Here is a 24,629-nt window from a genome sequence, read left to right as displayed (position 1 = left end):
ACGGCGGGATTCGAACCCGCTACCTCCACGCTTAACAGAGCGTTTGGACCGGCGATACCGCTCGGCCAGGAAGGCCCCACTTCGTTTGATGCTTTTACTTGTTGCTAGAAATCAGGTTCGCAGAAAATGCTGTTTACTAGTTAAATTTAGTAGGAATAACACGATCTGTGACGTAGGCTATAGTATACCCAATTATACTTAATGGGTTGGCATAAATACTGTTTTTGAGTTTCAGTTTTTGACCATCTTTCTCGTGAGGAGAAAAAAAAAATTCCAGATAAATAAATTTAAATGAAATTTTAGATAAATTTAAATAAAATTTTTCAGGCATTCAGATAGCTTTAAAATTAATTAGTTTTATTCAGAATTTATATTAATCAAATAAGATGACTCACTTACAAAAAAATGCCCGCTATGACAGACCTGTTCCTGAACCGCATTTTATACCTGGGTAAGTACAACTTATATAGTTGATGTTTTGTTACAGAAATTACTGATATTTGAGGGTGTCCTATTGGCGATTTTTTGTTTGGCACCATTTCTGTTCGGACAGGAATGAAGGCCAAAACATGTTTATTTATTAAATATGTTTTGATATGATTTATTTATGAAATTTCAATAAAACATTGGAAATTTTCTATAAAACATGAGTAAAAACTTTCCAATTTTTTCAAAATTGCAATGAACACAATATAAGCAAAATTAATAAACCCAATAAAATGCATTTTGAATCGAAATAAAAATTAATGCAGTAAGCACAGAAAAAAAAAAAGACGTCATCCAACGTAGAACTGATTTACCTCTGAAATTACATAAACCGCTGAACATTCAAAAATAACACAAAAACCTAAACAAATCAGAATCACAATTGGGTTTCCAAAAAAAAAAAAACTATAGACGTTCCCATAAATAAATTTACATCGCTCAGCTTCGCGAGAATCAAGGGGCACCCTGAAATATAGTGTAACCGGAAATTTCCTAGAACTCTCATGTAATCCATGTTTATTGTACAAAACTTTTTTCACTCAAAAATTAATTAAAAGAAAACAGTAACAATTATATATAATAAGTGCAAAAGTTTTTATATTTCAAGTTGGGATGAAATAAATGAACTTTTAACAACGTTGCAATATCGGTGTGGGTCAAATCCTGCAATCACTTTTTGACTAGCTAGAGTGCCTAAATTTTGTGACAAACAGCAATGAAAATGTCAAGAAAAGCTTGAACATACGTTCATTGTGAGGAGATTCAAAACAGTAATGAGAGATCTTCCAAATTAAATTAGAGACTATTTTAGTGTTGAACAAGATTTGAAACTCTGTTGCTACATCAATCAAGATTTCGAGCCTTAGTGAACTATAAAATTTTTAAATTTATACGAATTGATTTGTTAATACATATATTGTTGAGCCTAAGTAAGACAATAGCAACTATTTTTTTAATGGCATTAAATATCCGGATCCATCTTTGGGTTTGCGACTGTAGATATGTAATGTTGCTCTGTAGATATGTTATTTCGAACCTAGCCCGGAAGACAAGGGAACACCTGAATCAAGCATTGTGATAAACGACATTTCGTTAACTTTTTTGTTGTTGATGTAATCAGTACGCATTAGCGTTATGTAGAGAAGAAAACCACGAAATTCTTCCACTATTAGTTATGACTATATTTCGACCAGATATGGTGCAGAGATTCAAAAGAGGTGATGCTTTGAGGTGTGGATATAACTAGTACTAAAGTATAAAAGATTTAGAGGCATATTTCTCAAGATCAGATTGACATGTCCTATACTTGAAATGTACCGGATTTTCTTTTAAATAATTGAAGCTTAATTTACTTCTTGTTACTTTTCAATTTATTTCATTTCTAGCGTTAAAAAGCAGATTCATTTGTTGGGCTTACTATTATAAATTCTGTAACCTTGCCATTTTGAACCCGACCCAGAAGACAAGGAAACCCTTTGATCAAGCATAGAGTCTTCGTGGAAGACATTTTGATATAACTCACATTTTAACCCCTGATCCGTTTACCTCGAAGAATATTATTTTACGTCAGCACTGTATTCGGAGCGAGCTAGAAGCAAATTTTTATTATCCATCGTCGGAATACGATCCTGTTGTTACTAATTCCCATCTGGTCTGACGGAATCAGACCAGATCAATAAATCTGTTGACACTTAGGAAGTCCGAAGCTAAGAGGAATGAGATTCGTTCCAGTCCAGCCCTAAACAGCTCAGGTGGTTTTGTTGGCATTTAGGGCAAAGAGGAAAGATCTTTTGATTAGCAGAAAATGCGAGACTTTTCAGGTGTCCACTGGCCAGTCGGGAGAATCACCTTATTGGGAAGCAAGCGCTGCATGTCTCGTCATTGTAATATGACCTCCGATTCTATTTTTTTTTTCTTCTTTGTTTTACTATTGCGAGAACTGATATGAAATTGATGATAAAAAAAATGCATAAACACAAGATGATAAGTTTCATTAAAACAAATTTTTCTTAATGTGTTAGAGTTTGTCTACCACTACAGAAATACGATTCCGATTCCCTGGTATATAAGACAGGTTCACTCGATTATGGGGTCTAACCTTCATAGATGAAGGTTGATAGGGTCGATTGCAACTCTCTCCACATGGGTGACCTTCGAACGTGATGTGATCACGCCTACCTTGACAGAAACTCCCACTTCGATGGATTGTCCACGATGAACATTTGACTTGCTACTTGTGACTGCGACATTATCCACCTCCTCGCTCTGTGACTACTCAGTCTCGATCACATACAACGACGAACTGCATACACTCGACTGCTCATGGCAACACAGGAGCGACCACGATCGTGAGCTTAATACAGCGCTCACGATCAGCATTTAAAATGGCCGGTGATCTTAGTACAACTCTCCCGGCTTCTCACAAAACAGCAATGATTCCACTAGTGGTATCCGTTCATCTAATTCTATCACAGATAAAATTCTGGTGGGGGAGTACTATAGTTTGTCTACCCGTACAAAAATACACTCGATTCTATGTTGAGGTACGTTTAATTAGAGGAAGGTTGCCCACAAGTTTAACAAATGAGACATGGTCAGTAAGTTAGGTTCTTATTCTTTCCAGATATACTGGTCACTGTCCATTCTTAAGTGATTATGTTGGAATTAATTATCCATGGGCTACTCACGCCGTTATGCAATTCAGACCAGATATAGCTAAGAGATTGTCGGCTATGAGATATTCTGATGTGATCAAGCAGGGTGACAGAACAAACCAGTGGGGGAGAGTGCGGGACAAAACAATGAAGAAAGAAAGAAAATGTTGGATGAAGCAATTTGACCAGGATGGAAAAGGTTAGTTAACTCATTCATATGTCTCGAATTAAGCACGAATCGCTTCTCTTACCAATTTTTTTTTTTTTTTTTTGAAGAAAAATCAACCCACTTTTTTATGTCATTCATAAATACGAGGAACTAAAACGAAATACAAAAGTTCTACGTTGAAACTTTAATTTTTTTTATGTGTAGAAAATAATTTTTCATCAGTTTACTATCCCACATGATCTCGGGCAAATGAAAAAAGTTAAATATCAGTCTCTGTATAGGTTCACACCTTCATCATCTGCATTACTTTCGCTCTCGAAAGCCATTTTTTTTACTCTATGTAAATTCATCCACCATCCTATATACAATTTTATAACCGTCGTTGAACAGCCGACCCAATTTCATGGGTTTACGACTACTTACGTTCAACTCCGTAGCCTTGTAATTTTGAACCAATCCAGAAGACAAGGAAACTCCTGGATCAGTACCCCCAGAGGTATTGATTTGTTGTGGGAACATGGAGGACTTTGAGACTCGACAGATTTAACGTGCATCAGTCACCATTTACTACACGGGGAGTCTTCGGCCGGCGAGGATTGAACTCACGACCTCTTGGATTTGGGCCCAGCGCCCTACCGACCAGGCTATCCCGGCCTCCCCTATATACAATTGTACGAAACACGTCTGCAGTCCAACACTCTCAAATAAATATTGACAAATTTCCAATCACAGCAGATTATTATTATTTTTTGTTTTGCTTTCGGCCGAATAAGAACGTGATAAAACAAAACGGATTGACAAATCCTGATGCCCGAGTATTCTCGGAATAATAAATATTTGCAATATGCACATACCCGAGTTAACTCGGGATAATCAGGGAAGCGTTAATAACTTATGAAGTACAGCAGATTTGAGCTCAGAAATTATATATTTTTTTTCTTTTATTAAGGAAAAAATTATCCGTTTAAAAATATCACCTCGCGGAATTAGATGTAGTAAACAGTTGTATACTCTCTAACCGGAAGTACAGCTGATCAAAAGATCGTGATTGTTGTTGTTTTTATTTATATTGAAACTGCAATCCGTCGGTCAAAACTGCTATCAGGACAAGTTTTCAGACGAATTCGGGGGAACCGAAAAAACTAGTTTTTTTTTGTTGATGGAATCGTAGCCACAAAAAATATACACCCATCAAATGATTGATACAATTCTACGGTCGCGATTTCGCAGAGGCATCAGAAATAAAATCCCAAACGATTTGAAAATAATAATAATTCAGGGAATAGAAATTTATGATTTGCTGCGTTCTGCTTCGGAAAAAAAAATGTCTCTAAACTTCGATTGTCTATTTCTAAAATATCCAATGTGCCCAATAATAGCAGCATTGACCAGATTATGGAGTATGACTTAATTAAGCCATAGTCTATGCTTCGATTCTAAACAGTGCAATCAGTTATTTAATGCAATTAATAATAGCCTTATCTCTTCTCGGGGAAATAATCACTTTGAAATTACAATGCCTGTTTTAATAACACAACTTCATTGAGACAAAACACATAAAGAATATAACTTCACAGAATAGAAAAGAAAAAAAAAATATATAATAGAGAAGAAAAAAAATGTATCATTTACTAATCACGTCACTTTGTGCTGCCATCTATATTTAATTTTGAAAACTACTTTAAATAGAAACAGATAGTATATATGAGAAAAATTATTAAGTTTCAGTAATCAGTTATCGATTAACATGATCATTATTCTTTCTATTCTAGCTTCATTCATTCAATTATTTACTTGTTACGTCATGAATGCTTTTTTAATATGATCTGAATAAATTAAGTAAACGAACGGTCGTCGAAGGAACAGAAAATATTAAAAAACAGCCGAAAAGTTTCAAATGATGACCTATCAAGAATCATGACTCTTGACGATATTATTTCGTTAACTAAATGAAAAGAGGAGTCGTCATAGTAACGGCAGAAGGTATCCGTACACGTTGAAAAAGTGAATTTTAGCCTAAAATGACAATTTTTTTTAATTTTATATTACGAATCTCCGTTTATTCTAGTTTTCAAAACAGTTTAAATTTTAACTGTGCGGCAATTAGAGCAAAAGTTATGATTAAAAAAATATTAGTCGATGACTAAAAAATGAAACCGGAAATAGCATTCCGAAACCGGAAGTAGGACAAAACAGTTATATTTATCTTTATTTTGGGATAATTATCTTTCTTTGACTTAAATATTTATTATTTTCATGTTGCTAGAAATGAACCTCTCAATTTATCATTTATATTAGTAGCTTTAATGGCATTATTTGGAAATTTGTCCCTAAGGAGGTGTTCGTTGAATTGCAAACATTACAATTTGATGTGTATTTGGCTGTTATTCAGTTTAATAAAGGTTTTCTGGAACTGAAAAGCATACTCGACGTAGTTGGAGTCAGCCGTGGCAATAAAACTTTAAAGGGTTTTTACAGAACTTGATTTTGAGCGTGTGTATGAGTCTCAACGCCATTCATTAACTAATGTAAAAATTGTCAGAAAAAAAATAGTGTTCCAAAAAAACAAAAAATTTGTAAAATTGAGAAAAAGGAAGGTATCACATACAAATCGGGAGAATTTTAGAAGTATTGAAGCATTTTTAAAATAGAAATGATATAATTTATACTTTAAATTCCTTTTTCTCAGAATGTAATTTCACGCAAAAATAGTAACTTTCAAAATTCATTATTAAAAAAAGTTGTTGATATATTTCAATAAAAATTTGTATGTGTATTATGTATAATGTTTTCTAGTGCTTGTGCTACAATTGATTAAAAATACTTAATAGTTTTTTATTATTGGTCTAAAATGTGAAATACGACGTAAAAAATTTGACAAAAATCTCATAAAAAGTTTTCAATTCTCTATAAAAAATTTAAATTTTCAAATATTTTTATGATTGTAGTCAAATCACTAGACAAAATTCAGCTCTTTATTTTGATAATAACACTTTTTTGATACAATAATTTTGGTGAAGTATATCCTTTCACAAGTTTTATGAAAAAAACATCATTTTTTTCTTGTTATTTAGCTTTTAAAAACAAAATATAATATAAATGTCTAATTTCTCTTATTTAATATTAGTTTTTACATATAATAAATATAAAAACATAATTAAAGTGTTCTGAAACTTAATATTTTTAAAAAAATCCTCCGAACGTGTTCGGATAAAGAGACTATTGTCTTTAGTCACTAATTGTTATTGTCTTTATAAACATTTATTGAGTGATTTGAAACTAAGTAAAACGCACTGTAAGAAGCATACAATATGATAAGTAAATCTTTTTACTCTTTCTATAATGTGAATAATATTTATGCTATTTTTTCTTCAGATCTTATGGCAAAAACAAGATGTTGCGAAAATATGCAAGGAGCCAAAGCTGAGAATTCCAGCATGAAGCCCTGTTATGTGGTTGAAGTTTTTAAAGAGTTTCACTAGTGTTGATCATTTACAAAAGCTCAAATCAAAAATAAAATTTAAAATACAAAAAAAATCTTAGTAAAGGAGCATGAATAATTTAGTCGAACCAATTGAGAGTATTTAGGGATGAATGTTTTATTATTATATTTTTTTAATTCTAGCGATAGTGTTTTATTTATTTATTTTTAATCTAGAATACTTCATAAGATTATTATCTTGTCTAAAGCTGTAAAAGAAAGTTTTGGTTTAATATCTCAGAAATAATTTTAATTTTCGTAAGATTTAATTATTCATTGCAGTTGACTAAATTTATATGAAGAATCCAACTTTTTTAAAACAATGTTTATTTTTTAAAAAAAAATTTCAATGCAAATCTATAAAAACGTTTATTAACTTATTGGGGGCATAACTGAAAAAACCGACCAAAATATCGAGAGAAAATTTTTTTTCCAGTTAAATTAATTTTTATACTATTTTCTAAATAGTAGCCAAATTTTATAGCTCTGCGAGGAATATTAATTATAAAATAACAATTTTTACGAGTAATCCCTATACTTTAATCCTAATGTTAATGAAAACTTTAAGCTTAGTTTCCATAAGCTAAAATTCTGAAAGTTTAATTTCATATGAAGCACAAATTTTTTTTCTTTTCTTCCAAAAGCTTCACGTGGATCATTAATTGTAATATGATAATTTAAAGATGGTATAAATCTAATAGTAGGTTGTCGTTTTATTTTAAAAAATATGTAAAACTTAAATTTTTTAAGTAATTTAAATTTATTAAGTATTTAAATCTTCTAATTACTTAATAAATTTAAATTATTAAGTAATTTAATTATTTTTCTATTAGGGGATTAAATTTTCTAATAATTGAACTCAGAATTTTTTTCTAGAATTTCAAATCCCTAATGTAATGTATAATCCCTATCAGCAGTAAAAGTTTCAAGAGGAAATAACCAAAACGAGTAGCATTTTAAATTTTTTTTTTTTAAATAAGTTTAAATATATCTTTTTGATCCATTCTTTTAAAGTTTTAAATGTGTTGTTTTCACCCCTTATGAACACTTTTTCAGAAAAAAAAAATTGCATCAGAGTTCATAATAGTTGTTTTTCAAATAAGTACCACACGCACTTAATCTCTAAACAATGTTATCCAAATTTACTCCTAAACATTTTATTTTATTTTCTAATCGTCGTTGAACATGCTGACTGAATTAAGGGTTTTCCGACCACCCATGTTCAACGCCGTAGCCTTGTCATTTTGAACCCCATCCAATAGACTCATGGATCAAGTATAAGGAGAAAATTTGCCTTCGTAGAGGACTCTTTGATGGAATTAAACTTCATTCACGTTACATGGAGGGGAAAATCACGAAAACCTCCAACAGTTATCCTTTTATTCGCTTTATTTAAAAAGAACTGGGCACCTGGGCCGCGCAGCGGCCCCTATCCCATACATCGTGACATATATACATTGTGTTTAAAAACATTTTGAAATGTTGCTACATTGTGGTGGCAAAAACAAAAAACAAAAAAATAAAATATATAAATTTACAGTTGATGATTTAGAGTTTACAGATTGATTATTTACATATTTGAAAATTCTATTGTAGTATTTTGTAATATAATATAATTTTTATTAGAGTTCTATTTGAAAGTTCTGAGTTTATTTAGATAATATACTGCACTGGAGTTACTAGGTGGCAGCACTTGCTACTGTTGGTTTTCAGGATTCTGGATAATCTAGATGAAGGAAGTTGATGAGGAATCTGGACACATGATGAAGAATAATCTGGATGAAGAATTGAGGAAGTTGATGAGGAATCTGGACACATGATGAAGAATAATCTGGATGAAGAATTGAGGAAGTTGATGAGGAATCAAGATGATGGATTAAAGACTTTGATGATTTTTTACAGTGAGAAATGCTTTGTTGTGATACTGGATGAAGAAGACGATGCAGGTTGATTTTCGGATGATTCTGGAGATTTATTGGAAAAGTGATGTCGGCTGGGGTCGAACCTGGGATCAGTGTGGTGGTAGGCGGATACTCTACCAATGAGGCTGTGATGATATATTACTATTTTTGTTGGTAATGATGAAAGGAGGCATCTGATGTATAAAAAGCTGCTATTGGTCTGAGGTGAGAATCTTTTTTGTAGTCTTCGAATGAGAGGATCTGGTTGAAATTGGCTGTTGTGCATTCTTCGGCTTTTTTGTAAAAATCTGAGTTTTATTTGTTGATATATTCAGAGAGAGGAGGGATTTTGAGGTCTTGGTGGATATTTTTATTTCGGATAAACCAGCGGGCACGGGTGATTTTTCTGAGGAGTTTATTCTGGGTTTGATTAAGTTTTTTCATTAAGTGATCTGGAATTGTTGCCCAGGCAGGAGAGGCATAGGTGAGGATAGGTCGGATCATGCTTGTATAGAGCAGTTTTCTGAGATTTAATGAGACGTTGGAATTTTGGATGAGTGGTTGTATGGAATATGCTGCTGCCATTGCTTTGTCGGTGATTTGTTTAACATGATCTGACCAGGAGAGTTTGCTATTGATGATTAAACCGAGATATTTTGCTTTCTTGACTATTGGAATAGGGGTATTAAAGAGTTTGGGTTTGTAATTTTGTTGGATTTTGATTCTTCTTTTTTGGATTATGAGGAGTTGTGATTTTTCTGCATTTACTTTGATTTTCCAGTGGTTGCACCAGTTTTCGACTTCTATTAGTTGATCCTGTAGTTTAAGTAAAGCTTGATTTGGATTTCTTGATTTAATTATAATTCCTGTGTCGTCTGCATAATAGGCTGTGATACTATTGTAGTCTGCTTTGTTTATGGGGAAGTCGTGTGTATATAGAATGTAAAGTATCGGACCCAGTATGCTGCCCTGGGGGACTCCAGCTGTGATTTTTCTTTGAGTTGATTTTTGATTTTGTAGGTTGACTTGAAAGGTTCTATTGGTTAAGTAGCAGGATAGTAATTTAATGATGCCGGGAGGAAAGTTTAATTGGATGAGTTTGTAGATTGTTCCGGTATGCCATACTTTGTCAAATGCCTTCGAGATGTCTATCATGAGGAAAACTATTGCTTCTTTGTTAATGAGTGCTCTGCCAATGTAGTCGATTATTCTAAGTAGCTGTTTTGTTGTGTCGAGTTTTTCACGGAATCCATATTGTTCGTCTGGTAATATTGTTAAAAGAGGTTTCATTCTATTGTATATTATTTTTTCGTAGATTTTTCCGATGATGTTCAGTAGGCTTATTGGTCGATAGTTCTCAGGGCAGCTTGGGTTTTTGTTTCCTTTGAGAATGAGTATTACTGATGCGTTTTTCCAGATGCTAGGGAAGTAGTTTAGGATGAGGCAGCTGTTGATGATATGAGTGATTTCATTAATATAGTTGGGGGGGAGTAGTTTGATCATTATATTTCTGATGCCGTCCTCTCCAGGTGCTTTTTTATATTTTAATTTTCGGATTATATTGATGATTTCATAGTTTTCAGCTGGTTGGATGGTTTCGTTATTTGGATGGTCTTCATAAAATTTATTAACTGCTTCCACTATTGTGTTATGGTGGTTTGTATCAGGGTTTGAGTTTGGAGAGAACTGGTTTTGTAGTGAGTCGGCGAAGATTTCGGCTTTTCCTTCGATATCGTAGATGAGACTTGTTGGCCCTTTGATGGGCCTATTGATTTGTGGTTTAGTTTTGAGAGATTTAGCTATTTTCCATATTGAGTTGTCTGTTGTGCATAGTGAGGCTAGTTTATTTTTCCATAGTTGATTTTTATGAGTTTTGCTGAGCTTTTTAATCTGTTTGTTGAGTTTTTTCATTTCTTGTAGATACTCAGGGTCTGCTGTTCTTTGGTATTGTTTTCTGAGATGATTTCTTTTTCTGATGATGATTTTAATTTCTGCCGGAAGTTTATAATGGTGAGCTATTTTGGTGGTTTCTATAGTTGCTGTTTCGTATGCTGCTAAAATTTCTTGTTGAAGTTGATGAATATAGTTTTCTATTGCAGTCTCATCTACTAGGTCAGGTGGGTTATTATTGTTTGCTTTGAGGATATTCTGATATTGAGTCCAGTTTGTTTTTAGTTTTGGTTTTTCAAAATGTTGAGTGGGTAGGCCGACTAGAAATTGGACAGGCAAGTGATCAGAGGATAGCTGGTTGTGGGTGTATGCAACTATTGGAGCTTGAATATTGGATATGGCAAAGTCTAGGATATCACAGGTGTTGTTGTAGTTTGAAATATATGTTGGGGTGGTTGGAGCAATGACTGTTAGGTTATTTTTTAAAACATGATTTCTTAGATGGGTTCCATTATAATTGGTTTTGTTGCATCCCCAGATTGTGTGTTTACTATTGAAATCTCCAGCTACTATTGTTGGTCTGCTTGATGGAAAAAGTTGTTGAATATCTTGATCTGTAAGCTTGTTTTGAGGTGGATTATAAATGCCAGTTATTTTGATGTCTTGGTTGTGGTGATTTAGAAGTATTGAAATCTGCTCATATCCTCTGTCACTTGTTTGGTTATATGTTGTTGTTGTGAGACTGTTTTTTGCTAGTATTGCAACTCCTCCCCCTCGGTAGTTTCGGTCGCATCTGTATGTTCGGTAGTTGGCTATTGTGAAGTTGAAAGTTGGATTTAGATGGGTTTCTGTGATTATTATTATGTCCGGATTGTATTCAAGGATAAAGTTTTTAAATTCATGTTGTTTTTCTAAGATTCCATTGGCATTCCAGTTTATCATGTTGAGTATTAATTTATTTTTGATTTTAGTATTCATCCTGTTCTTCTTCTTGGTATACTATGCTTTGTACTTTTTTGAATATATTTAATCCCTGGTCTTCTCTTAAGAATCTGACTATGGTTCTTAATTCTTCTAATATTGATTTTGCTTCTTTTATTTCTGCTGTGTTTATTGCTTGGTTGTTAGATTTCAACTTATCTGCATATGAACTGAATTTGACATTGGACGGGGAGAACATGGGTTGATTTTCATTTCTTCGGGTTGATTGGTTTATGGGATGTTTGGTGCATTGCTTATAGTTGGCCGGATGAGGTCCTCCACAGTTTGCGCAGGTGGCTGGGGTGTCTCTTGTCTTTTGGCATAGGTAAGTAAGGTGCTCTTTTCCGCATTTTAGGCATTTGGGGGTGTGTCTGCATGAGGCTTGTACGTGATTAAACTGTTGGCATCTATGGCATTGTGTGTAGTCCCTCCGTCCTCTGTAGCTTGATACTGTTACAACTAAGTCCATAAATCTAGTCATGTGATATATTGCTTTGTTTTGTTCGGTTTTATCCAGGGTTATGATATGGAGTGGCAGGTTGATTGGTCCGTCTTCTGTGTATCTTTTCATCTGTTTGACCTCTTTAGCATAGTATCCGTATTCTTCTAGGTTTAATCTTACTTGTTCAGATGTTATTTCTACTGGAACGCCTTTGATAACTATTTTCAGTGGTTTTTCAGTATTAAGTTGAAATGTGTGATATTTTACTTGCATCTGGTCGAGTAGGTCTATTGCTTTACGCCTGTTGTCTATTTCAAAAAAATGTAGTTTTAGTGATTCTCCAGTGTACTTTCCCTCGAATCCTGTTATTTTTTCTCTTTGTAAGGTTGATTTTAGATTTATCCAGTTGAGTTTTGGGTCTTTGATTATTATTGGCGGAATTCCTCTTCTCCCACTCTTTTGGTATTGGAATTCAGCTCCTCCTTCCATCTCTTCCTCGTCGGTGACGTCATTTTTGTCGTTGTATCCGCTTCTCTCAGGTCCGTAGTTCTTGCTGGTACTTGCCTGTGGGATGATGTTTTCTGGCTGTAGTGGTTTGGTGGCTCCATCTTTTGAGATGATCTTTGCAGTGTTAAGTTTCTTTTTATTTGTTATATCTTCGTCTTCAGAGCTGGATGAATGATTTCTTTTCTGCTTTGGCGGTTGAATTGGGTTGTTTGATGGTTGTTGTTCACTTTTGTTTTTATTTGCTGTCTTCTTTTTGCTTTTTCTTGTAGATAATGTTGTTTCTTTGGCTGTATTATCTGGTATCTGGATGGGTGTTTCGGCATTTTGTTTACTAACTTTGGATAAGTGTTTATTAGTTGATTTCAGATTTTCATTTTCAGCTTGGTGTTTATCTATGGTTTCCTGTAGTTTATTCATTTCTATTTGGAACATTTCTTTCATGTCTTCCATGTCCTTTCGCTGTTGTGTTAGTTGCTGGTTTAGTAGATTGATCATTTCGGTTGCCCAGGGGGGCGGTTCACTGTTTCTGTTATCCATAATGAGTTATGAGTAAAGCACTTGTTTACGAAAATAATAAAGTAGAATTGAAATAAAGTTTTTTCATCTACCTGTTGTTCTCCAAGTACGTTTACTGTTGATGCTATTTACACAATTTGAAAACACTGTTCACAAACTTCGTGATAAGAAAATAATAAAGTTGATGAATTACATGCACTGCATATAATAAATTATAATGAAGTAACTGTTCACATAATGATAGGTATAATCCAATGGCGATGAAATAATAACACTTTGCAGTTTCGTTTTGCTGTTGTCGAAAATGTACACAAACACAATTCGAAGAAACTTTTGGCGAAGACGCCCACTTTCACTTTCAAAATAATAATAATTTGTAGTAACTTATTTACATACACATTATTCTGCTATCTGAAGTAAACAAAAACACTATTTAAACTTCACTTGGCGAAAACGCCCACTTATTCGATGCTTTCACTTAACGACGATGCTACACTCACGGATGTAAACATCTGAAAACAGTAACGTAATAGCTGTCAAAATCTAATTATCTCTAACAGCCAACAGTTATCCTGACGGCAAGGGGACCCTAATCTATGATCCGTCTACCACTAAGGATATTTTACGTCAGCACTGTGGTCGGGTGTGGGATTCGAGTCACCTCATTGGAAAGCGAACCATTTGTATTCCCTATATTTCAAATAAACACTTGCAACTGCAATCCCATCCAGGGATTAGATTGTGGAGTCAATTTCCGAAAAGCTTTTAAAACTATATTCTAAACTACAAAATTATTCTTCAGAGTCATTATATTCAGGATTCATTGTAGACCGATTTATCTGGAAGGCAACTGAAAAAGGGCTAAAGATAAGATTTTCGTCGACTGGTTGATTTAGGAGGCAGGGCAATTTTTGCCAACAGGGTCGTTTCGTCGACAGGTTCATTTCATCGACGGGTTCATTCATTTTATCGACAGAGTCGTTTTGTCAACAAACTCATTTCGTCGTCCTTTTGTTGACAAAAGGTCATTTCGTAGTCAAAGTCATGCGCCATTCTGAAACTATTTTTAGGATTTGTTTGTGTTCTTCTTCGTCATTTAGTGGAATCTTATAAAAACCTAGTCTGAAGCATTGTAGTTGCCCGTAAAAAGATTCTCCCCCCCTACTCTTTTTTGCTTCACCCCACGTGGCAATACGAAACCTTTTTTTTTTTTTTTTTTTACACTTGGTGTTCTAGTTGTATTTTACACGTTTCAAAGATTCATTTGTAAGTGCATTATTATAGATTAGCATCGCAAAAGTAATGGGTTCTTGATAGAGTAAGTGAAGAAACTAAATATTGAAATCATTTCACCGATTAACCCCTACAGAAACTTCTTTTTAAAAGTTATTATTAGGTTTTTTTTTATATTTCCTGCATTTCAGTTTTGTGTCTTTTGGTTTGCTGCGGCCGGAAAATTGTCATCCTGATTGTAGTGGTTATAAAGTGTTTGAAAATTGTATTGTCATCCTGTACAGGGGACCAGATAAAATTCAAGCACTTAGTTGGAAAGGGGTCGAAATTTCATTCGTAAAATATCTCTTGTCTTTTTCGTAGAGTAATGGTTAATTATTTTTAAGTTTAAATTCTAGATTTGATTTTCTGTTAAGTAAGAATATGTGTCAATTTTAAATCCTGCAAATAAAAAATTCATTACTTATTTATTTTTTTTTCCAAATATTTCTTTCATGGCTAATGCAAGATAGCATAAAAATATTGCTTTAGTATAAAAATTATAAAATAGTATTTCTATACTTAATAGTAAAACTATTTTGCGTATAAATAAACCAAAGCAAAACAAACGAAATCGACAAGCAAATAAATCCTAAAAATAGTTCCAAAATGACCCTATCGATGAAATGACGATGTCTACGAAATGATTTTGTCAATAAAACACAACGAAACGAACCTGTGGCTGAAATCAATCTATCAATGAAATGAATTGGTGTCGATTTAACAAACAAGACAAATAAAATCACTAAGTTGGATCATAAGTCAGCGATAAAAATAGTTTCCACTTCAATTTTTTTAATGATTAAATATTATTGGATTTTGGGGATGTTTTTATTTGGGATTGGAGCATTGAAATTTTTTTCACAAATATTAGCTTTACACGATCACATTGATATAAAATAGAATATTCCATTAATATGTAATTTGAAAAGAAAATGGTTCCACTTTTAGAAATATTTTTAATTTGACTAAAAAGTTTCAGGTTGTTTGACTGGATATTACATTGAATGTGATAAACGTTGGAAGCGGCTGTACTGCACCTAATAGTAACGTCAATCTAATGAAATCAAAAAGTACTACGAATTCTGTCCTATGTTTAAAACTAAAATATAAACGTCACAAAACTGCACTGGAGCAACCGATATTTAAATTAAGATGAGCATCAAAATTCCTTAAGATATTAAAAACAAAATAGCTAAAGTAAAAAGAGTTCTATTTAGATAAACCTGAGCTGAAATTCAGTTTTAAATTGAATTCATCAGAACAATAAATTAACAACAAAATTATGTCTAATTATAATGTAACTTCAATAGCCAAATTTTCTGGTGATATTATTGTAAGAAAATAATAAATCTAATTTAAATCAAAAGCTACTATACTGGGACAAACTTACTTTGAGTTGGCGAAATAAGGGCCATTACATGATAAATTTAAAATGTCTCAAAAGTTATGTCCGAATGCAGTTTAGTCATCTAGCTGTGAAAAATTCATATTCTTGCAGACATTGGGGCGAAATTCAGCTAAATTTTTGCAATGACGATGGCTCACTCAAGTCAATCAGAAGCCTGCATTTTTTGTAAACATATCGCACTTTGGAATATGTGAAAATGCAGGCTTCTGATTGGCCAAATTCGTCCCTCGTCATTGCAAAAATTTAGCTGAATTCCGCACTAAAAAACCATGGATTTATGAAATATAGTAATTTTGTGTTCATGCGATAGACTAATGAAGAAGGTAACATAAAACTGACACTGTGATATTTTGTTTAAAAAAAAGTTTCAATTCGATTTCGCCCCCCCCCCCTTTCTGATGGGGTGCCCGGGATTTCGTCAGGCTTTGGATAATTTTATTATAATTCCTTTCGTTTCTCGTGTCTTATTATTAGATATAAAAAAAGACTCGGAACAATAACTTATTAAAACTTTATGCAATGAAAAATAATTACAATAAACACATTTACAACATGTATGATGTCACAAAATTATGTCCAATAAGATTTCTGAAACCATTTTTAGAGACTATGATTTGAAGAATATCTTTTTTGAAATTATGACGGATGTGAAGTAGAGTTTACAGACATATTCCCAGAAAGCATATTCCAGTGTCACGAAAATGTTTGTACTAAAAAACCCCCTTTTTTTTCAATGAAGCAATGAATATCTAAAAGGATTAAAAAATTATTTTGTTAAAGCTTTTCTTTTAAAAGTAGTTGTCATGACGTTTTAGCTGACGTCACACTACTAGCGATAGACAATTGCATTATTTAGCTGAGGATCAAACTTTAGCTGAACAAAGAGAAAACCTTATAAATACCTAGATTTAGGATAATTTTCTCCTTCAGACTAGCAGCTATATTTTTTTTTCGCGTTTGAAAACCCTAAGTCAGTCTCGATTTAAGGTTTTTATATCGAAGATTGTTTTCCAGTGTTTTGGATTAGGGTAATGTGCGTGGAATTTAGAAGATTGTGACAGATTTCGTTTCAAGCTTTACACGTAAACAGCACAATAAACTTTTTCAGGTTGACATTAAAAGGTTTTTGCTGAGTGAAAATAAACCCTATTTTGCCATCTGGGTTGGATGGGTTACACTCAACCATCCATGGCCAAGTCTCTAACCCGAAATGAACTGTTTTGGAACTGCAAAAAATAAGATTACTCGTGAGATTTTAGGAAAAAGTGATCTAACAATTGCAATTATCAAAATGATTTTGAATTTCATAATGGTCGGAAAATTATGCATTCTCACTGTAACCGCAAAACAATCTGTGGTAGAATTTTTTCTGCGATAAAAACTTTCTGCAAGATACTTTTAATAATAACAAACATATATGTTACTCATTTAAAAAGCGCTGCTTTTACAACAAAAAAAAAACTATAAAATATTTTTTTTAATTGAACATGTCGTAATTTTTTAGTCTACTATCCTTGCAATTTGTTTGGGAGGGACGCACGAATTATTTCCTTCTTCGCATTTTGTAAATAATCATCAGAATAAAAAATCATGCCCATAAAAAGATCGACGCGAATCGGATTCTTCAAATGCGTGTTTCCTTTTTGAGATGACGTTGAAAAATAATATAAATAATAATATAGCATAAATAATATAGCATAAAAAATATCGGATTTAAAAACTAAGGCGAAATCAATAGCAACACCTGCCAAAAATTCCACAGAATTATTGCCTTAAAAAATAAATACTCAAATGCACGATTCGAATTTTCCATTGTGTTTGAAATATCTCGAGATATTTAAAAAAAACCACGTGAAAATCAATATCAATAACTGCCGAAAATACAGATTTAAATATTACCTGTAAATTTCTGTAGAAAAGAAAAGTAAAATTTTTTGCTTTTTACTCGAAAAATCTTTCTGCAAGAACTCTGTAACGTTCTGCTACAAAGTCGCTGGCGATTCTGTATTGTGTGATGCATTCTTCAATTCTGTATTCTATGCAGTGGTCTCTCTATTGAACAAAATATTTACAAATGGTTTTATAAACAAATGAATGTACATTTTATGAGGAGATCATGATCGCAGATGTATTCGTATCCAGTCCAAGTATTCAGTGATTTTCGTGTAGACACCGGGTAGATTGGGTCGAGCACAACCCACACCCCACGAGACTAGACCTATCAGTGTCGTTCGGCCATCTTCTCGAATGGTCAGAGGACCACCAGAGTCACCCTAAGAAACAAAAGGGAAGTTAAAAATACGACGACTCTTTATGAATATTTTACAATATACTGTTAAGTATAATTGAATGACGGACATTTGGAATTGTCTGGAGAAAAAAAATAATAACTTAATTTACAGTCTCTGGCCAAATTATTCGATCCACTCGAAGATTCTATGTAAAATCTTAATGATCAGGTGATACTCTGTACACCCAGGGGCCCCCACCAGGGGGGGGGCGCACGATGCGCCCACTTAAAGCTTGAGGGGAGGGGAATTTTTACACTAAATAAAACGAATAGTTTGGGGGGGAATTTAGAATTTGACCAAGAATGCGCCCAAGAGAGCTTGGGGGGAGGGGATGGGGGCTACTGTATACAGCTTTATTGTTTTTATGTGACTGTTTGTACTTCTTTAGGGTAGTCTATCAATGGGTTCAATCAGACAATATATTACATAAAATATAGAATACTTAATATTTCAAGCATTATGTGAGCATACTATAATAATTAGACCGAATTATGAGACGTACTGTAGTTTTTTAAATAATGACGTGTTTTGCACGAGGGCAATACTTTTATAGTTAAACATACATGTCATGGGTTTTTAATTCAGGAGATTTCTTATAGACTTCCTACGTGTATTTATTTTTAACGTATTGCATTACAATGTTAAACAATACAGGAGCGTAAAAAGTTGCAAATCCTATGCGTCAAAACAATAAAGCTGTATCACCTGAGTAATTATGATTTTACATAGAATCTTTATAGTGCGTATGGTCCATGAACTGGCATTGTAATAATATTAGAAAGAGAGAGACTTACTTGGCATGAATCCTTTCCTCCTTCTTTGTAACCAGCACAGACCATTGTTGGATAGACAGTCTCTTTTCTTCCAGCAATACGAAGCCATTCCTGACACATATCTGTTCCAATCACTTCAACGCTCACCTTCTGAAGAATGTTGGGGGGTGTACGACGACCTTCAAATTTTTTTTTTTTTTTTGATTAAAGAAATAAATCATATAAATTTATTATACTCGTCAACCATCTTTCAAACTTATCTAGTACAACTTACAGTCTCTGGCCAGATTATGAGACGCACTCTAAGAGATTCTATGTAGAATCTTTATTATCAGGTGATACTCTATACAGCGCTTTATTGTTTTTACGTGACTGTTTGCACTTGTTTACATTCGTCTATCAATGGGTTAACAGTGTCACGCAATACGTTGAAAATAGATACACATATGGGAAGTCTATGAAAAATCTCTCCCGAATAAAAAACCCATGTCTAAATATAAACTCGTATTGCCTATAAACTCGTGCGAAGCATCTCATTATTAAAGCAGCGTCTCATCATTGGGTCTAATCATTATATAACATAATGCCTGATGTAATAAGTATTATATATCGTCTAATTTAAACCAGTTGATAGACGAACGTAAACAAGTGCAAAGAGTCACGTCTAAACAATAAATGGTGTATGGAGTATATCACGTGATAATAGGGTCTAATAATATGGCCAGGGACTGCAACCACGACACAACTGTATTTAAACAACCTCTCCTTTAATTAGTTTTAAAAACAATTATATGAATCAAAATTTTCTTCACCATCTCGCTCTTCCCCTACGTCACCACGTTATTATTATTGTAGTTCAATAATATATGCAGTTACGAGTTATGGATACACTCACTGCCGTCTCAATAAAAAGAATAGACCTTGAGATTTAATTCAAAGGATATAATATACTATCTCAGTGATTCTCAACCACTGTGCCGCCAAATTCTTAAAATGTGCCGCTAAATATTAGAAATGATACAATAAAAATTATAATGTTCTTTTTTATTACGAGTAAAGTTTAAATTAAAGAAAAGTATAGAAAGAAAAGTCCGCTTACGGGAAGGGTGCCCAAATAATGAAGTTCAACACAGTTAACTGTTTTTAGAATATTTTCAAAGATGTAGATATAATTAAATAATTTACAATAAGAAATTTCAATAAGTACAATTAAATAACTATCCACAAGGATATTTATTTAAACTTTAAGAAAGATAAAAAAGAATATACGAGGGTTGTAAATTAAATAGTGGCAACTTTACCTTGAAACTCAAAGAAGGGCGGGCATGCGCTAATAGGATATGGGAGCGGTGAGATGGCGCTGTTGTCGATGTGTAGAGTGCAAAAAACAGTCGATCTGCTTAGAAGGGTAGTTGTTGTGTGGCGTTAAAGTGAGGAGTTTCGATTCCACTGCCCTAAAGCATGTTTTCAAAAGGCTTAATGACGAGAAAAGACAAGATGCTTGAGCCCATCGTGCTACTGTCCTATACGGTAACGCATTTGCGCCACAGGCTTCCACTAATCCTCGATAGCATTCTGTTGCATTTTTGACACGGGCAACCTCGATTTTAAGCCACGACCGCTGATCACCTTTTGAAAACATGCTTTAGAGCGATGGAAACGAAACTCCTCACTTTAACGCCACACAACAACTACCCTTCTAAGCAGATCGACTGTTTTTTGCACTCTACACATCGACAACAGCGCCATCTCACCGCTCCCATATCCTATTAGCGCATGCCCGCCCTTCTTTGAGTTTCAAGGTAAAGTTGCCACTATTTAATATACAACCCTCGTATAAAGAAGTTAGGTATAAATACATAATTCTACATGTAGCTATTGATAAATTAATATAATTTTCCTATTAGCATAGATACTCAAGTCAGACATATGATAGGAGCTTTCAGTCCTCAGTCGGTTTCAATTATTAGGTTTACATCCCCTTACACCGACCTATCATTTGATAAAGAACATGATTAATACCTTCTTGAAAGTTAACCTCTCATGATTCACTGTTCAGTCACATGGAGTTGATTATTCACAACTGATCAGCTATCAAGTGTCTGAATAAGTGTTTCATTTATATGAACGCATCAAAGATTAAATTTCAGTTCTCTTTTTTACTCCAGCTGTGTTAAATACAGTCTTCAAACTGATAAGAAAATTAATTTTCCATGGGGAAGAAGCATTGAGAGCATGTCATTTCAACTCCTGGGGTCTCATAACCTGTGTGGTCCAGATGAAAAGATCAAAACGTGCAGCTGTCCGAATTATTTCAGGAGAGCAGTATCATTTTCTCTCCTTTTCTAACAAGGATATAGCAAAGTGACAAGAGAAAGATTGATTCTTTAGTAGTGAAATTCTTTAGTAGTGTCCAGTTTGAAGAGATGGAAAATAACGTTTCAGGGCCAAAATGACTGTTCGCGTCCGGTTACGGGAGTGTCCGTTTTGCAGGAGTGTCCATAACAGGAGGTTTCACTGTATGTATGTATATATATATATATATTCAGCGCTTTAACCGCGTGAACATCTTTGTCGGCAATCGTCTTGTCTTTGAAAATTAAAAAAAAAAAAACGTTGAAGTAAATAGGAAATTTAATGACTAGTAAAATTATTAATTAACAATGAAACAAGCTAAATATTAACTTTCAAACGGAAATAAAAGCTAATCATTAAAGTAAGCTATGCAATTAATAGTTATAAAAACAAATTAACAAGGGATAACTATCAAAAAAATAAGCTAACAATTAATAATCAGCAAAACAAACTAGTTAACAAGAATTCACAAAAAAATAAGTTAATAACTTTAGAAAACAATCTAACAACTAATAGCTAGCAAAAAAAAAAATATAACTGTTACTAACTAATAAAAACTAGTCGAAAGAGATAATTAATCCCTTAATAAACGCGCTTTTGTAGTACATATTATTTTATTTCACATTCAAAATTATTATCACAAACTATTTAACACAGTGTATTATAGGTAAGTAAACAACTTTTAAAATAATTTTTCTCATTGTGTGCCGTCAAATTTCGAAATCGTTAAAAGTGTGCCGCCCCCCCCAAAAAAGGTTGAGAATCACTGTACTAGCTAATAGTATTGCTGTATTGTATAATTATAGCAAATAATGGAGTTTTTCTCACATTAGAAAATTTTTTATGACTTAATTCACGTTTATTATCAAAGTAAATAATAAAAGTAATAACAAAATGAATCATTAAAAAAGGGAACAATTTAAATAAAAGAACAACATTGTGCTTGGAATTATTTTTGGATAAACGTGTGTAATATAAATGTGTTTGATTCGAAATAGTCAGTGTGAAATAGGATAAAATTAACATAAAAGTAACGCTCAACCGTTTTCCTGACTAACATTATAAGGACCATTTAATTTTGAGGTTCCGACACTGAATCAAAAGTATTTTATTTAAAGATTCTTTATTGATTTATTCCCTTCCAGTACATACTTACCGTAACTTGTTCTTCCCCATCCCGTAACAGTCGCCATTCTGCCGGTGAAGTTTTCCAGTTTTTCTGGCAAGCAGATGGGCACTATATGTTTCCTATAGACTACAGGGTGTGAGAGCTCTAATAGTGCTATATCGTGCCTATAGGTAGCGGGTTCGTAATCTTCATTCACCACTTTTCTCTTCACGCTGTATTCTTCGTGAGGAAAGACTTCAGAATTTTCTCGAATGTTGTACTCACCCACTCTCACCCTCAAAGTAGTGGCGGGAGTTCTGAAAAAGAAAAAAAACTATATTCAGCAAAAGTTTACTCAGCATTTTAAAGAAAATGAATTATTTTATAATTCACGGTTATCAATCGTTGTTGTAGGTCATGAAGGGAGTGCGATTGTTCTCGTTTTTCAGTGGCGCCATCTATGGCCAAGAATTCGACTTCTGCCACACCCGTTTATAGGGCGGACCCATTTAGACATCCATTCATTCATCCGCAGATCGCAATTTTGACATGATCCTTAGAGGTACATAATTTGAAATGGGAACATGGAGGACTTTGTGATTCAACAGATTTGACCATTTACTGCACGAGGAGTCTCTGAATTCGAACTCCTGTTCTCACGAGCGTGAGTTCAGCGCCCTACCTACTAGGCCACTTTTATTTCAACTATCTATATATTATATAAAACACAAATACTCACTTTCTCTGCTGTCAGCAACTGAATTAAACTTCAGCAGGTCAGACAGATTTTACTGACTCCAAGCCAAATATACGAAAGCCACACTATACCAAATTATACCAAAACGATATTTAATATTGTTTTTAACGCATGAAGTATTTTTTTAAAAATAATAATCTTGACATTTAGCCGCATTCTGGTTTTTATCTAAATTGCAATATTGATAATTTTTTCACAAAAAGTTTTTTTAAAATTTGTTTACACTAGATCCACTGGAGTGGACGGGGCTAGTGTAGACAAATTTATGAAAACGTATTACGAAAAGGAAACCGAAAAGAAAATGATTTCAATCCTATTGGAGAAATAAACAAACTGAAGCACCAAAAGCTATACTAAGAAAGACGTTTCGAATGTCAATCAATACATTTGAAAATCATTATTCAGTTTGATTTGAGACCAAGTTTGAGATGAATCAACTTTAACCGTTTCCCTAACAAATTTTTTTTGAAGGAAAAAAAAAATGCAAAAAATCAACCTATTTCATTAATAAATACAAAGGAACTAGAAACAAAACATAATACACAAGTTCTAAGTTGACATTTTTATTTTTTTTATGTGTTTTTTAATATGTGTAATTATTTTTTTTTAAAATCTGGAATCATTATCCATTCTAAAGATATGAGATAGTTCGCACGGTTTACTTTTATAATTTTTACAATATTTGACTCTCTAATGATTTTATATAGCTCAAAGTTACATCTTTTTCTACAAATATAGTTGATTTCTATTCCACCCAGATTGATTTATTTTAGAATCATCGACGAACAACCGACCCAATTTTGGGTCTACAACTACCAATGCTCAACCCCGTAGCCTTGTCATTTTGACTAAAATCCAGAAGACAAAGGAACTCAAGGATCAAGTATTGTGAGATATTTGCCTTCGTGGAGGAATTTTTGATAGAATTAACCCACATTTCCTACCACGAAAACAGTTAGCCTGATGGCAAGGAGACTCCGTCTACCATTGAGGATATTTTTCTTCAACACTGCTGAAAACCGCACGCGGAAAAGAACAAGATTGACTCGCAAACCTCTTCTGTCAAAAAGGATTATTTTTTATTCGCCAGCTTTGATCAATACCGTTTTAACGCATGGGCTCGACCGGAAACCCCAGGGGCTCCTTGAAAATCTGTCTTTTTATAAATTATATTTTAAAAAAATACTAAAAATAAACATTTACTTTATATAAATAGTTTTTAACGAATAAATATATTCTATTAAATAAGGGCTGGGCTCACTTTGTTTTTCTTTCTACAAAACAGTGATTGATTATATTATAATGCAATAATTTCAATAGTTTATCACCAGGAAAGCTTTAAAAGGCAACCGAAATCTATTTTTTTACATTCCAACGAACTCTCATTTCCTCACGAGACTCTCATTCCAATTTGCAGGGTTCATACGCACATGGAAAAAATTAAGAAGTGGTAGTAATATTAATATAAACTGTGTGCTCTCTTACTTCGATTCTTTCAATTGACCCCCTTTTGGCAAGGCTATATATATATAGCCTTGCCAAATATATAATATTGCCAAATATATAATATACAGGGTGATTCTAAAAAGATGGGAAAAATGTTAGGAAGTGATAGTACTCACCCAGACAAACAAT

The 24,629-nt window shown here is 33.4% G+C and overlaps 2 protein-coding genes across 2 annotated transcripts in view; one reads left to right on the top strand and one right to left on the bottom strand.

Annotated features, from left to right (window-relative positions):
• Nucleotides 1-253: 253 nt before the first annotated feature.
• On the top strand, nucleotides 254-6,890 carry LOC107442435 (uncharacterized). Its single transcript, XM_016056003.4, has 3 exons — nucleotides 254-451; nucleotides 3,110-3,339; nucleotides 6,685-6,890. Exons 1-3 carry the CDS (start codon nucleotides 387-389, stop codon nucleotides 6,789-6,791), a joined length of 402 nt encoding a protein of 133 aa, XP_015911489.2. The 5' UTR covers nucleotides 254-386; the 3' UTR covers nucleotides 6,792-6,890.
• A 9,317-nt stretch (nucleotides 6,891-16,207) lies between these two features.
• LOC107442442 (trypsin-1) overlaps nucleotides 16,208-24,629 on the bottom strand; it is a 35,464-nt gene continuing 27,042 nt past the window's right edge. Inside the window, exons 6-8 of the mRNA XM_043051035.3 lie at nucleotides 22,286-22,554; nucleotides 18,796-18,953; nucleotides 16,208-17,983 (exon numbers count right to left, since the gene is read on the bottom strand). Coding sequence (XP_042906969.1) covers nucleotides 17,825-17,983; nucleotides 18,796-18,953; nucleotides 22,286-22,554 — 586 coding nt within the window. The 3' untranslated portion in view covers nucleotides 16,208-17,824. The remainder of the gene's footprint in view (nucleotides 17,984-18,795; nucleotides 18,954-22,285; nucleotides 22,555-24,629) is intronic.

The sequence above is a fragment of the Parasteatoda tepidariorum genome, chromosome 1, assembly GCF_982258835.1.
Source record: "Parasteatoda tepidariorum strain Cologne lab strain chromosome 1, Ptep-v5.0, whole genome shotgun sequence".
NCBI lineage: Eukaryota > Metazoa > Arthropoda > Arachnida > Araneae > Theridiidae > Parasteatoda > Parasteatoda tepidariorum.
The sequence above is the reverse complement of the archived record's forward strand: the minus strand, read 5'-3'. Positions and strand labels throughout refer to the sequence as shown.

Bases quoted from the DNA above. Each gene is read 5' to 3' on its own strand.
- LOC107442435 (XM_016056003.4), top strand. From the start codon at position 387: ATGACTCACTTACAAAAAAATGCCCGCTATGACAGACCTGTTCCTGAA. The intron at 452-3,109 runs GTAAGTACAACT...TATTCTTTCCAG, and splicing joins GAACCGCATTTTATACCTGG to ATATACTGGTCACTGTCCAT. The intron at 3,340-6,684 runs GTTAGTTAACTC...TTTTTTCTTCAG, and splicing joins ATTTGACCAGGATGGAAAAG to ATCTTATGGCAAAAACAAGA.